This window comes from Lotus japonicus, chromosome 4 (genome assembly GCF_012489685.1).
Source record: "Lotus japonicus ecotype B-129 chromosome 4, LjGifu_v1.2".
NCBI lineage: Eukaryota > Viridiplantae > Streptophyta > Magnoliopsida > Fabales > Fabaceae > Lotus > Lotus japonicus.
In genome coordinates, this window is record NC_080044.1 from 13,395,888 (window position 1) to 13,412,047 (window position 16,160).

General features: G+C 35.3%; 1 protein-coding gene across 2 annotated transcripts; it reads right to left on the bottom strand.

Moving 5' to 3' along the window:
- Window positions 1-3,446: 3,446 nt before the first annotated feature.
- On the bottom strand, window positions 3,447-12,679 carry LOC130715241 (zinc finger protein 7-like). Of its 2 annotated transcripts, XR_009011600.1 has the most exons (5): window positions 11,810-12,679; window positions 9,312-9,377; window positions 8,270-8,452; window positions 8,066-8,145; window positions 3,447-7,973 (listed from the first exon to the last, which is right to left on the bottom strand). XR_009011600.1 is itself a non-coding variant. In XM_057565319.1 (1 exon), exon 1 carries the CDS (start codon window positions 12,389-12,391, stop codon window positions 11,822-11,824), a length of 570 nt encoding a protein of 189 aa, XP_057421302.1. In that variant the 5' UTR covers window positions 12,392-12,678; the 3' UTR covers window positions 11,682-11,821. The 2 variants fall into 2 exon arrangements, 1 of the variants encoding a protein (XP_057421302.1); XM_057565319.1 differs by lacking the exons at window positions 3,447-7,973; window positions 8,066-8,145; window positions 8,270-8,452; window positions 9,312-9,377 and having other exon boundaries at window positions 11,682-12,678.
- Between the last annotated feature and the right edge of the window lie 3,481 nt (window positions 12,680-16,160).

The window sequence follows — 16,160 nt, forward strand, 5'->3', positions numbered from 1 at the left end:
ATGTACTCGCGCACAACAATATGAACCTGAAGTTCAGAATATGCATTCTCTTAACAAAAAAGAGATTTCTAAATTCTTTATGCTGCAAATGTTCTTCTCTATTGAAATTTTATTAGGCTAAGACATGCCTAAACTTGGTTCCAAAGATAAATCTTAGAGAAGGAAGATGGTCTTATTATGAGGAAAACTATCATGAAAAGTGTAGAGATTACGAAAACTCTTTAAACCTCCTGAAGAGGTTCAAGTAACTATGATTATTGATACAAAGAGATCTCAATCAATTATATCTCTACAAGTTGAAACAAGGAACCAAGAACTTGAAAATTGTCGACAAATGAAGTAGCGCTCAATATTATAAGAGCGAGAATATTGAACCCATATTAAAGGGTGTGGTTGGTCAACATATAAAGAAGCAATTCATTTGCAAAAATATAAGAGTCTTTGGACTTGTAGTCTATACCCCAAATGTGGAAAATGATGTTGCATTGTTGTTTGATTCTGAATTGGTCATTGATTGACAAAATGAAACATTGTTTTAACCAGTTTCGGTTCCATTGCCTAAATCTGAATATGAGAAAATTCTACATTGGAGATTCGTGCATCACCTTGCAGACAACACAAGGCTAAGGAAGGATACATCAAGGGAGATAGAACAAATCACATATCACCGAAGCTCTTCTTCACTCATGATCTACAAAGGAATGATGACATAGACATCCATCAAATTCGTTCAAGTGATAATTTGGCATACTTATTTACGAAGACCCTTCCAACCACAAAATCTAGTGCAAAATATCGGAGTTCGTCGGCTGAAAGATCTCAAATTAATATGCATTGTAATCTTTTTCCCTTAACCGTGTTTTTTTCCCATTGGGTTTTTCATGGTAAGGTTTTTAATGAGACAATGTACAAAGACAAACCATAGAATGATGTACTCTTTTTCCTTCACTAGGTTTTTATCCCACAGGGTTTAACCTAGTAAGGTTTTAATGAGACACATTCTTAAGGGATGATCATCTAGGGGGAGTGTTGTGAATAGATGACCACATGGGCCAATGGGCCAAGCCCATCTGTTTTTGTCTCCCTAATGCTATAAATAAGAGGATGATGCACCAAGCATCACACACCTCATTCCACAGAATCATTTGTCTCACTCTTGCATTCTCTCTTCTCCTTTCTCTTCCATCTCTTGCTTACACTTTATTCTTAACAAATTATTAATTGTTAAAATTTTCAATTTCTCATATTCAAATGTAAATATTAAAATTTAAAACTTTTCAATTTCTCTTATTTAAAATTAAATAATTTTAATTTTAATTATTCATTACAACTTGAGTGAATTTTTTAAAAATAATAAAAATTAAAATTGACAACCTTTACATTAATGACAACAATATATTGTTAATAATAATTTGTTTATATTCTTTACTAATTGTTAATAATAATTATAATTATAATTAAAAATTATTTTAATTTTAGTTATAAATCATAATTTAGAAATTTAAAAAATAACAAATAAAACGTATTACTATCTTTTACTTATAAAAAAATATTTATTAATAAAAAATGTCGAAAAATAGCTGAAAATTCAAAACATGGCTCTATAAGATATTTATTGTTACTATATTGGATGTATGTATTATTTGAAAATTATTCTTTAAATATGATTTTTGATCTATAATATAGAAATAAAAATAACTTGAGGAAGCATAACAGAGAAAAATAATTATAACAAAAGTTGAATAAAATTTTAAATTTACTAAATAATATTTTATGATATTAAAATTGGAAAATACTTAATGGCACGAGCCACTCAAGCACACTGCACGAGGATTAAAATAATCAGAGAAAACCCCAGCCTTTCTCCTCTTCTTCTCGCTTTCTTACCAGTTACCATTAAAGTCTAAATATGAGAATCATCATCGTTCTCCTTGACGACGGTCTCGTCCTCCCCTGCCGGAGGCAAATGGGTGTGAAGTTGTCGCAAAGCTCGACGCTGCACTCCTTGTCGAGATCGGTGAAGTGAAATTTTGGACCAGATCTATAACATCGACTGAGGGGTAGAGAGAGGAGGAAGTGAGAGGATCCATGACGGCGGTCTTGTCCGTCGCGAGCGGCCACCGGATCTCGTCGCCGACGCGGGCGTAAATAACGACGATGTTATTTCCCTGCCGGAGGCAAATGGGAGTGAGGTCGCCACAAAGCTTGATGCTGCACCGCCAATTTGCCAGTTTTCCATCCCGCCGGCGACACCATCCTTGTCGCCCACCACCGCCTTTTCCTCTTTGTCGACAGCTTCGTTGAGGTCGCTGTGATTCGGTGGAGAATTAAATGGGTAGCCATGGGAGAAAGATAAGATACAGAGACGAAAAGTTAATGGGAGTAAAAAAAAAGTTTGCAGATTTTTAGGCATTTCTGTTTTCATCTAATTGAATATATATTTAGTTATATTTATATTTTAACAAAATTTGTAAGACAAGGCTCGTGCTTGCTCGTGCACTAACCTCTCGTACCAAATAGCGGTACTCATTAAAATTATATTTAAAACCTATTATAATTTTGAAAGTTAAAATTATTTCATTGTTGATAAAGTAGTATAAAAAAATATGTTATTATAACTTATATTATACCTTATTACTTGATTTAAAATATTTCGAATTCACTTAAGAATTTTTCAAATTATTTAAATAAAAAACTTATTAAATTGGTTTTTAAGGATTAGTTATGATAAAAAAAATAGAATAAAATCTGGAGACAATATTCCCCTTAACTGAGTATCAATGTTTACAGCTGGATATATGATAAATCAGCCCCTCTGCAATTGAAACCACAAAAATAAACCAAAAAACAGAGAATCCAAATCAATTGAATATGTTACAACTAAAATTTTTAAAATTAATTATCAATTACTAATTTTGAGTGATATTATTTTTTTACGCAAAGAGAACTTTAGTACGAGCAAGTTAATACACCAAAACTATTATTTTGATGTAAAAACCTATTTTTGATATTTGGTAATTCAATTGCACTATAATAATTTTTAAAATATATTAAAAAAATAGTGTAAATAAATCCGTGCGTTACCCGTGCAACGCACATGTATTATTTCTAATTATATATTAAAATGAAGTACAAGGGGTACTTCAACCCAATACAAGTAGTGATAATAGGAAGAAAAAAAAATACAAATTCCCAAGAGCCTTTCTTGGAGGTGAGACTTTAAAAAGTTGCTTCATTAAAACCTTACTACGAAAAACCCCCCTTCTAAAAACCTAGTGAAAGAAAAAGAGATGGTGATGATCAAAATCAAATCCTTATGTAAAAAAAAGATAAATATTTTATTATATTCTTACTTTTTAAATCTTTTTTTTAATTAGATCATTTATCACATCTCAAACTTCTCAGTTATTTTTCTACATTTCCTTAAGATAGATTTAATTTTGGTGAAGCATCATCCGTGTAAAAGTCATTATAACTATAATTCACGACCTCCAAAATCAACATCTACATCATGTCGCTACCCTTTCAGCCCTTTAAATGTTCATTTTTCAACATGAGGGTGATCAACATACACAAGACCTGGAAGACTGGTTAATGGAACTCTAACCTATTGCGACAACAACTGCGCCATGTGTGATCGATTATTTTACCTGGAGGGTTAAAAATCATTTTCCAAAAACAAAAGAAAATCTTAGCGTCAATGACTTTGGACTTTTATTTTAAATTGACATGACATCTACATGTACCCAAGTTGACATCTACGCCATTTAATGTAAGTCAACTCCATTAGGTTTTGAATGTCCTTCTCATGGAAGGACCTAATTTTCAAAAATTAAAAGTTATGAGATCAAATTTGCTCCTTTTAAGTATGAGAGAGCCAAATCATAAACATGCAATAGATGAGGAATCGAACGTGCAATTAAGCCTAAAAATTAAAATTATCCTTAAAATATTAGAATGAGCAACCTAAGTTATAATGAAAAATAGAGTATGAGTTGCTTTATTTCTTCTTTTCATTACATAGCACATATTTTTGTTTATTTTTGTGCTCTCTCATCTTTAACATTAACATCACTTTTATTTTGACGTCCAAAGTTACTCAATGTAGCGAATTCTCTCTCTCTCTCTCTCTCTCTCTAATCGATGTAGCTCATCCGTTGGAGTCACCCACGTCCAGGTTCATGTAAACTAAATTCTTATGTCTCTGTCTTCCAAGCTAACTTTAGAGCAGCCCGTGGTGGTCTAATTCGAGACTCCTTTGAAAGAGTAGTGGCTGGTTTCTCCTTCCTTCTTAGTCTCTGTTCCACGGTTCGTGCCGGACTCTAAGGCGTCTTGAAGGGTCTTAGAGTGGCGGGTGTCATTGCCCCTGCAACTTTAATTGTGGAGATTGATTAAAAAACAACCCACGATCTAATCACGGTTAAATGTCCGAATGCGCATCCTTGCGCAGACCTTGTGCAAGATATCCGGTATCTAGCTTCTTATCTTTTAAGTTGATTTTTAAAGAAGCTAATCGCTGGGCTGACCATTTGGCTCGACGTGGGCATGCCTCCCAGGGAGAAGAGTTTTATTTTGCTCATGTTCCACCTTCTTTTTTCCCTGTTCTGTTCTGAGAGATGATGTAATTGTGGTTGCTTTTCCCCGAGTGGTTCCCTATTGTTTTTGTTTTCTTTGGGCTTTCCCCATTTATAATAATAATAAAAAAAGTTACTCAATGGCTTATCATTGGAGAGTACCCCTTTGAACTAGCTAAGCCAATGGCTTGTTGGACTTATATAAGGGCGGGCCTAATTTCTCTCTCATGAATTGTGTTGGCCCGTGGAAATGATTGTCGATTCATCTTGTGTCCATTGGGAATATTATTGAGAAATGCTTTGACCCATCAGCTGTTTGTCCCCAAAACAAAGCATTAGCTGCGAGTACAAATAGCTGTCTCAAGAAGTACAAATGGAATAATTATATCTTTACATCTCAAAAATAGATGTTGAGAGGTGGAGGAAGAGAAAGATAGGAAGAAAAGAGAGATAAAGTAAAGATGTGATAGGTGATTTGATTGATAGAGAAAATAGAAATAGATAAAAATGAAGGCGGAAAAAAAATGGTGAAATGTGTATATATCATAACTCGTACAAATCCTATCATATATTAGTGAAGGACAAGGAAGCACTCATTTTCAAAGCAAAACTATATGATGTTCAAGCACACACTTTCAAGCAGGAAGTGTTAGACGTAAAGGAAGCATAAAGTACTCTTTTATATGGGACCTCCTGTTGTAGGTCATCAATAAAACTGGGTAATGAATCTGTTACCAATTTTCAGATTCAAAAGTTCCCTTCCATTATCTTTTGTACCAAAATATTTTCTTGTTGTGTATTTGTTATTATTCATTGTACTCTATTTCTACTAATGTAATGTGCACATATTTCAATAAAAGAATTTTATATCTTTATCATTTTCTATGTGGTATCCGACTACTCTCTAACCTAACAATTTTTATTGATCCTTCATGGTGCCATCCACACTTACTTCCTTAGATCTTGTTGAATTCAACTTTGCCTACAAACTACTCATCAAGCTGAATTCAACCAACTACTCAATATGGCATACGCAAATTACTCATTTTCTTGAAGCAAATCACTGATGAAAAATTTGGAATAGGCACCAGTGCAATTCTCAATCGAGCTTATTTTCTTTGGTGTCGCCAAGATGACCATAATTCCTTAGCCCTTTTTGAATATGATCCTAAGGAGCAAAATGTCATGTCCTTCGCTACTTCCCTTGATGCTTGGTCAAAATTACAAAAAGTATTTGGCAACAAATCCCGTGCATTGGTAATGTCTCTCAAAGAGATACTCAAACATGTTACCAAAGGTACATTGAGTGGTCATGACTATCTCCGCTCGACTCAGTCAATTGTTGGTGAACTAGCACTCAGTTTCCATGCAGCTCATGATCACGACCCTTGGCCACGTTGTAGATGCTCTCAATAGTTTAGGTCAAGGCTTCAAGGTGTTCACAACCTCTATTCGCGCTAGAGATACTCCATTTCTCTTTGATGAACTGTTTGACAAACTCGTTCATTATGAAATCTTTCTCCAACCAGAAGAATGTTGTGCAAATTCAGTGTCTTTAACTGCTAATCATGCTAGATGGTGCCTCAGTTGAAGTCAAGGAAAGCTATCTGAATCAAAGAGCACATATAAAAGAGTTACATTTAGCACTAGCGAGGCGAACTTACGATCTGTCAAGTACAATACTGTAACATCCCGATCTGACACTGACCTCACGGTAACAGCATGAGTCATTTTAGTGCGCTTTGTCCTCACTCGTGCACTTCCCGGGAAAACTTCCAAGGAGGTCACCCATCATAATATTGCTCCAAGGCAAACACACCTAACCTTGGAGTTTTTATGTGTAGTACCAATCAAATCTTTTATGCCCTCCTCAACTGTATAGTCTCATACCTATATAGTCTCGGAGTAACTCTTGTTCGGGTGTGAGATTGGACCATTCCTGTGTCTCTCCGCCAAGAAGGCTGCCAGGAGCCGCTCCTTGTCCGTGGCTCATTGCACCGGCAATCACTCCCTGCCCTCGTCTGCCCGGGTGTCACAGACCCACTAGCTTCCGCTTGGTTCGTCCTCGAACCACACCATACTAGGAGAGGTTGGCTCTGATACCATTTGTAATATCCCGATCAGACGACTGACCTCATGGTAACAACATGAGTCTTTTCAGTGCGCTTTGTCTTCACTCGCGCACTTCCCGGGAAAACTTCCTAGGATGTCACCCATCATAATATTGCTCCAAGGCAAACACACTTAACCTTGGAGTTTTTATGAGTTGGGCTCCCTAAAAGAAGATGCATCTTGTTGTTATGAGTAGTACCAATCAGATCTTTTATGCCCTCCTCAACTGTATAGACTCAGAATATCTCTTGTTTGGGTGCGAGATCGACTCATTCCTGTGTCCCTCCGCCTAGAAGGCTGCTAGGAGCCGGTCCTTGTCTGTGCCTCACTACATCAGCGATCACTCCCCGCCCTCGTCGGCCCCGGGTGTCACAAATACCATGTCATACTCCACTAATATACCAACTCCTCGAGGTTAATTAATTACTCCATTTGTTCCTTATAATGCAAAAAATTGCGCTTATTAAAACACTAAATGTGCCTAATTGGTGTATTTGTTTTAAAAAAAATTATTCTCTCTTCCATATTTACTCTTTGTCATTTTCTCTCACTAGTAATTATTGCATTAATGTAAGGGGTAATTAAAGTTTTGAAAATAAAAACACACAATTACTGTAAATGGTATATATGGAAGAGTAAAATATTCTTTGCTAGATTATTGTAAAAGGTCTTATATTTAGGAACTTAAAAAAATTTAGAACTAAGTTTTATAATTAGGAACGGGGGAAGTATTTTCTTTATTAAATTTCAAAATCTACTATTTTGATTCTTGAAATAGTGTTAATTACTTTCAATGTTTCTTGGATTGTAGAAACTAGTATGTAGCCCGTGCAATGCACGGGTAATTTTAAAACTATTTTTATTATTGTAGTTTTTTTAAGTAATTGTGTTAAATTAATAAATAATTAAAACATGTCATAATATCATGTGTTATAGTCATGTATTAAAATAAAAAAGAAATAGTCTGAAGTAAAATCAAAATAGATCCATGAATAATATTAAAATTGGTCATTCGAGTTTATTTAATACCAAACCAAATAATGTAATTAACTCTTTTAAACACCATAAATAGCAAAACTTGCAACATAAACTAATGTAGAGAAGTCTCATTGCAATCAAGTTCTTATTTCACTTCTCTATCTTAACACGTTTTAACTCCTTAGTTGAGGAAGAGTTTTCCTCTATGTCAGAACTATCAAGATTTTGATGTGACATTCTTTTCATAGGAGTAACATTGTGCTGAGAATATGATTCAAGTTCATTTTCACTTGTAATAGATATGTTACCCTGTAAGTACAAACCACATACTTTTAGATTTTTTTTTTCATAAATTATTGTGAAATTAAATATATGTGTGCAAACAATGAATAAAATCTTACAGTGTCATGAGATTGATGCTTTTGAATAAATAACTCACTATTTGCAATTTTGCATCAATACTACTAATTTGCAACGAATCCTAAAAAAGAAAATCATATGTAAGGAGATTGATGCTTTTCACGAAGGCTATAAAATGATAGTTGCCATCAATAATAACACTTAAGGACATTTAAAAAAAATAACATGAAAGGACTAAGACATACCTTTACTGTGTCATTACTTGAGGTGAAAAGTTTGATCATATCAGGAGCATCAGTCATTGTGTACACAGAATAACTCTTTGCATATTTTCCATTCTTACTATCATCAGTTTTTATCTTAAATATGAAAGTTTTTCCAACAAAAATATCCAATGCAACAGGAGGCATACCGAGCAACTCATCAGCCTACATAAAGTTGAACAATCCAATTTGTGTTTTGAAGTTATAAAATCTGTAGCATGAGAAATCAACATGTGTACCCTACAAAACCCAAAAATAGAATGCTTTTGCAAAATAAGGATCTCAATAAAGTTGAACAACCTAATTTGTGTTTTTAAGTTATAAATTTTGTAGCAGGACAAATCTACATGCTTTGCTTATAAAGAAGAGAATAAATATGGGAAAGATCACTTAACAAGAGAATGAAAGAGGTGAATGAATCCTAAGCACCTAAATATAATAAGCCACATGCAAGAACCAAAGTAGTATACACAAATTTGACAATGGTATTTCTTACATTAAAATGAAAGACCAAAGTATACTATATGTAGTTTGGGTTCTAGTTTTGGTTATCGCACTGATATGAAAATTGGCCAAGCAAATCAATATTTAAACACTAAAGAATGAACCACACAAAATTAACATTGAACTCTAATTAAATGACTACACAAAAGTAACAGTGGTGGTCAATGAGACCACTCAAAAGTAACATTGGTGCTGAACCTTAAAACTACTCATTATGATCTTTAAAAAGAATGAACCATTGCAGAGATTTTTTTTAGGGTAAAAAAACATCAATTTTAAACACAATGTCTGTGTAAAAATATGCATTAGTAATACCACCTCCAAATCATTGATATTCAGGTCATATAAGCAAATAAATTGAAACCAAAAATGCACTTTAGTTATATGGAATTAAGCACCAAATTTATAACACAGTAAAGCTTGGCAAACTTGGCTAAAGTTGGTTCCCAATTCACATTGATATTCAGGTCATATAAGCAAATATAACGCATAAAGAACTAAACCATAATGCTCACGCTACCTTGTTATATGGAACCTCAAAAAAGAATCTGATATTGAAAAGGGCCTCCCCTCCAATTTGTCAAATCTGTACATGAAAGAAAATAGATTGGGAATTTGAAACCATAAAGAAAAAAGCCGATAGGAGATGAATAAATTTTTGAACCTGTTGATGAATCTTCTGCAGAAATAACAATTGGGAAAACAGTTCCATACATATGACTACAGAATGATAATAGATAGCGGTAACCTAAGCAGATGAATTTGAAACCCGTGAATTTCTCCCTAAAAAAGCACAAAATTTTTGCACAGGGCGCTGGATTTGGGAAATTCAATTTCAAATCCATGATATGTGAATTGGAAGCGGATGTCAGGAGTGAGGAATAACAGATAACAGATTTAGAAGGGAGAAATTTCAGGAGTTGAGGGAAGTGAATGCCGAAAGTGAGAGTGAAGCAGTTTTGTGCGCGTGAGGAACACGGCTTCACAAATGAAGAGAAAGAGGGTATATTCTGTAGAAAAGATGACGTGGATATTTGTGGAGGAAGGTGTGGTTTTTGAGTGCCTCACTTTCCAGAGTGAGGTTTCAAAATTATTAGATAACAGGGTGGATTTGAAAAGTAGCCTGCATTCTGATGCAATATTTTGACCTGCATTTTGGATGGAAATAAAGTAGCCTTAATTATAATAAAAAAAGCAGCTTCGTATTCAAGTACCTCGGCCTATTCCCTCTTTAGTCCAGTATCAGGGAACTTAAAAATGATGGTTGTATTTTAAACAACAGCCATGCCCCCCTTATAGTGACCAATGGTAAGATGTTATGGTGTCATGTCATCTATTTGACCATTAAATTTTTATGTTCTAAATTTGGGTCCCTAAACTTCTTAAGTTATTCACTTTATCCCACAACTAAATCCCACCAATTAATTTGACTTTTTTTTTAAGTAAACCCTAAGTAAATCCCCAAATTTAGTAAATCTGTAATTACCTACATCTATTCCTCTCTCCCTTCAAAAAAATTCCTCTCTCCCTTCAATGAACACGATGAAGACCATGAATATGAAGGATGCCCTCCACCCGGAAACGATGAAAAAAGGTGTGATTCGTGCCTCAAAGAGGGGGAGAACAGCACCTAAGTGGACTTAGGCTATATGATGTGATCTGGAAAAGGCTCAAGCAACTATAGGCCCATCAATGTTTCTTTAGTAATTTGCAATTGTAATTTCATCTGCAATTTTCATATTCCCTAAATCTGTATCCACGTGATATAGAACAACGCAGAGAAGAATATTAACAAGAAATTGCTTCTGTTCCCATTAGTATAGCAGACGAAGACCACGACAACACGATGATGGCACGACGATCAACCACAACACACAGCGGCAAAGTATACGACGTCTTGGTAAAGAAGAAAATGAACACGACAGAAGAAGATGAAACACAGAGGAGGATTGAAGGAACTAGGAAGAATTAGGTTAATTGTCCCCAAATCAACTTAAAATGTTTAGAATTAATTTCAAGTTAAAATCAATTTCAAAATCAGAAAATATACATTATGGAAAAAAATAATTGTGCTTTTTATATATGGAAAATTTTATAATAAAAATAGCTGAATGATCAAATTATGAATTTTATAAGTTAAAATGACATGTCACACTGTTACACATGGCATTCGTTGATTGGGTATGAGGGAAACAGCATTATAACCCCCTCTCACGAACCAACATGTAAAAGTTTGCCCAGTATCAGCCCTATTTATTATTTTTATTCTGGTTTTTCAACCATATATCGTGGTACCTCTGTTGTGCCAGGATGCGCTTAGTTAGTGTTGCTTTGTAATTTTCCTTTGTAACCAAAAAGATACAGGGAAGTTATCATCTATAGTACCTAACAGAATTACTATGACTTTATATACATAAAGTAGTAATAATCTAACCTTCAGAGATAAAAAGGAAGGTAACTTTTAATGTAAACTTATAATGCACATCGACATCATCTAGTTTCCCCTTTCCAATCTCAAGACAACTAATAAAACTTGAGTAGTATGTTTGACAACTGTGATTGCGGCCGCAACATGAATTGATTTTGGCCCAGTTTGAAAGAGCTTATTTGAGCTTATCTGACAACATAAGCTCTTATACCAGTGTTTGGGAGAGCTTATGCAAACAGCTTATGGTCTGCCATAAGCTATTTTCAGCTTATTTTCATAAGCTACTCAGGATAGCTTATGAAAAACAGCTTATGCTTATACACAGCTTATTTTTAATTTTTTTCAATAAATTTTTAAAAATAGCTTATGAATAAGCACTTATGTCATAAGCGCTTATGACCATAAGCGCTTAATTAAGCTGTTTATCCAAACGCGGCCTTTGAGTCTCCCAACAATAATATGTGGTTGCGTCAACTTGTAATTCGCAACATAATCACAACGACAGCAGTGACCACAACTTAAAAATCTTAAATATAGCATAGAGATAGAGCAGAAAAATTAAGAAGAAAGCACTAGTGTAAAATCAATACTCTGAAGCTGTATCAGAGCCGAAGATCTAAATCAAGCTTATTTGTGTCTGATTCTTGCTTTGGCAAGTCCATCCGAAAGCTCCCTGGCCAAATCAAATCCATTGCAGCTTGTTCAAGCACAAAAGGTGTTAATGCCATTCCAACAACCCCAGAACTTGCATCATTGAACCGAGCCACCAGAGAAGAAGACCTTTCTCTGCCTGTCTTGTGCACAAGCGAGTGTGGCTGGATTCCAAGTGAAGAGTAAGCAGCACGCCCTGTTGATGCTACCATGATTCTATGAGATTGGTAGCATCTTGCCGCTTCTCGTTCCCTCTTGTGTGCATTCTGGTGACCCCCCAAGGCTTGTGAACTGTAGAATTTTCTCATGCAAAAGTTGCATGAGAACACCTTGTTTGGGAGGGGTTTTGATTGATCAGAACCTTCAAGAGGATTAATGGTTCCTCTGAGGCCCAAACTCAACCATTGTCCTAAGTTGTTATCCCCTTCAGTGCTTACAAATTCATTGTTGGCAATGTTTTGTGAGCCACCATCATCCATGTCTTGTTTATTGATTGATACTTGATCATCAACTTCCCCCATAGTAATAATGCCTATTTATGGTTAGAATTGTTCTTTGGTTCAATTGTGCTAGCTATAGAGGGATATGGAAATAGAAGTGCTTGTTCTTAAATGAAGAAAGAAAGAGGGAGGAATCAATTAATGATTGAGAGCAAGGAATATGGAAGTGGGGGCTGAATTTTATTTGGTGAAGAAGTGTGTTATCTTTTATGATCTCAGCACTACGCCATGTCTGTTCCCACATACTTTTGAAGGGAGTGTTGGGACAATAATGCTAATGTCATCTTGGGTGTTGGCAATTTATGGTTTCACATTCCTACTTGTCTTAAGCACTACACTTCTTATATAGCATCTAAATAGGTTCTGACTGGTGGGTTGAGAATTGACCTTTAACTGTTGAAAGAGTCACTTACTGTTAGAGAGTTTCAAGTGGGTAAAACATATAGCAGTAGGGTTGAGGGAAATTCTTTGTGCATGATTGGATATTTAGATCCGCTAGCTAGCTAGAAAGTCTTATGATCAGTTCTTATTCAAGTTGCTCCTCCTCCCCGACCATGTTTCTATGTTCCACTGTGGAAATTGAGCTTATTTCCACCTTTTATTATTAACGGTTAAAAATATAATATCTAAATTATTAATGTACTTTTGTCTAATTCGTACAATAATTATTACAAGATACTAGTGTTGAAATTCATGTAAGAATTGGAGTCTCATATTGATTAAGAATAGATGAGGTGAAAATAATAATATAGGGGAAAATAACAACACAATGACAATAACAGCTCAAATAAAGTAATATGCGGCGGATAATAATTTCGCGGGTAAATGGTTACTTTGGTTTTGAAAGTGTACATCGACTTCACATTCGTTCCTGAATGAATTTTATCCAGCTTGCGGTCCCTGAATGTAGCGAATGTCATTCGTATTGGTCCTTCTGTTAAAAAAACTTAACAGACGTTTATAATTTCCTTTTTTTAAGCTGAAAATTCATTAAATTAAAATAATAAATTAACTAAAAATTTAATTAATTAAAACACCAGCCATCACCATCTTCTCATCTTCTTCATCATCCTCACCAATTTTTCTATCACAATCAAACTCCACCACAACCCAATCCCCCACCGCAAACCCCATCCCCCATCCCCACTGAAACCCATTTCTCTCTACCCTAATGAGATTTCCAAACCCACATATTTAAGTAGAGATTTCCAAACCCACAAAAAAGTTTCAACCTTTTCCTCTTTTGGTTTGAAGTTTCAATCAAACCTTTGTTCTCCCCACTACAGCACCTTCTTGCCAGAGTTGCGGTGGCGGTTGGGGAGAAGATGGAGCTAGGTTCGGTCTGGGTTTTGTGGCCAGGGTTGCGGTGGCGATGGGTTTCTACGATGGGGTTGCGGTGGAAGGAGTTTCTGTGATGGGGATGAGGGCGGTGGCAGTGGGTTTGATCTGGGTTGCTCTGCTGTAAATTCATGTGCCCTGTAAATTGAAGATGCCCTGTTCTGGGAGGTTTCTTCATTGTTTTGCTGTAAATTCATGTGCCCTGTTTTACCCACGCTATGTTTCTGTTTTCCTTCTACTGGTGGGTTTTCTCTTGGCCTTTCTAGTCGTGTGTTTGTGATGCTTGGAACCACAAGTTGTTGAGTTATCTTATCCTTTTTGGAGGGTGGTGTGCTTTGATTATACATCGGGTTCTTCTAGTGCAACAGGGCTTTACTCCTTTATCCTTAAGCTTGCAATCTTGTCTTTTGATCTTTTCCTTCTTCCTTGTCTGTCAATGGCTATAATTGATATGACTTTTCTTTTTTTCTTGTATTTGATGAAGAAGATGAAGAAAAAAGAAGAAGTAGGAAGAAGATGAGAAGAAGGTGATTAGGATTTTGTGTTTTAATTTTTAATTTAGTTTTTGTAATTAATCAATTTTTAGTTAATTTGTTTTTTTAAATTTAAATTAATGATTTCCACGTAGGTAAAAAATATATATAAAATGAATTTGTTAACGTCCGTTAAGGTTTTTTTAACAGAAGGACCAATATGAATGACGTTCGCCACATTCAGGGACCGCAAGGTGGATAAAATCCATTCAGGGACAAATGTGAAGTCGGTGGACACTTTCAAGGACCAAAGTGACCATTTACCCATAATTTCGCTAACCGTACAAGAGAGTCTTTTTGCTTCTATCAGATCCCCATTTTTCCACCTCATATAATTTTTCACCTATCCAATAATCATTTAGATTGAAGAATTCGTTGTTGCGAATCTTCTTTTCAATTCTAGTGACGAATCTATGACAACCTTGAGCTTGAGAGAGAATGGTTTCTCTCTTCTTCTCTCCCACTTTTCTTTTGCCGCTCTAGTTGTAAAAATGAGCATACTATCTTGCCCTAATCTGACCCTCGGTTTTGTGTAAAAATGTAATGTTCGGTTCATTTTGGTGGTTTTTAGTGTTGGTCCATTGGCGCATATTCTCCTGCTTTGTGCTCCCCTTATTTTCCCAACAAGTGGTATTAGAACCGATAGTTGGTGTGACACTGTGACGACTGCTTGTACTAAAAGCCTTACAAACAATGTGGCGGCTAAGAGGCATGTCTCGTTAATGCGATAGTGAAAGCGAACAACGGTGCAAGAGTGGATGACTTCTGTTCAGGGGAGCATGATAATGTGACCCACACTTGATAGCAAGAATGTTGAGTATTAATTTTATTAATTTAAGTGTGAATTGAAGTCTCACATTGGTTGAGAATAAGTGAAGTGAAGACATATAAGAGATGTGACCAAAAAAACTCAATCTATTAAGATTTTGGGTAAATACTTGATGTTTGGTTCTCTTGTTGGTCCTGTGTTGGCTCAATGGTGCAGATTTCCCTGCTTTTCGCTCCCCCATCTCCCTAACAATAAGAAGAGAATCCAAAGCTCAATATCATAAACTCAATGTCTTAAGATTATTAGTAAAGATGTGATGTATGAGTCTCTTGATAGTCTTCAATATTGACTCATTAGTGTAGGCTCTTGTGCTTTGGACTCTCTTTACCTCACCAACAATTATAGTCGATCTTGTGTTCTCAAATACCACCCTTATTTTCTCCATTATTCAAATAAAGTTGCACCAGCTCCCATTAGAGGCATATTGTTAGAAATAATATTTAAAAACCATTTATATGACCCGTATCTAACAACTTAAGGTTTCAGGATAATTTGTTATTTGACATGGTATTAGGGCCTCAATGACCAAACAGTCTAGAGTTCGATCCATATCCCCCAATTCTACATGATAGATGTATCTATATATTCTATACACTTCAAGCTCAATTAGTTATCAAAATAAAAGTAAAAAGTATGAAATTGTTAACTCCCTTATTTTATTTTATTTGAAGGTCTGAACTCCCTTATCTTAAATATCATTGGATCATCTAGGATGCGGTTAAGTATTCTCCATGAGTAAGTTACACAACATTAATTGATCTCTATTAATTGCTATTCCCAATCAAGAGAAGGCATGTAATACAGTATCAAGTAGCTTGCCATACTGGACCCTGCAAACTACGGAGCACGGTTAGATCACAACATTAATTGATATTGGTGCTTTAATTTAGAAGCCGCAAATTTATGTGGAGAAATGTATAGGCCACAGATCACAAGTACACGCACTGACACTAGCATACTGGTATGGGACTACAAGACATGGGATGGGACTTTATTTTGTTGCTACTTAGAATAGGAAAGGCAAGTTAATTGAAACACTGCCCAATATAGAGACTGATGCCACGTTTTCAGCAAACAAAGGCTTAAATAT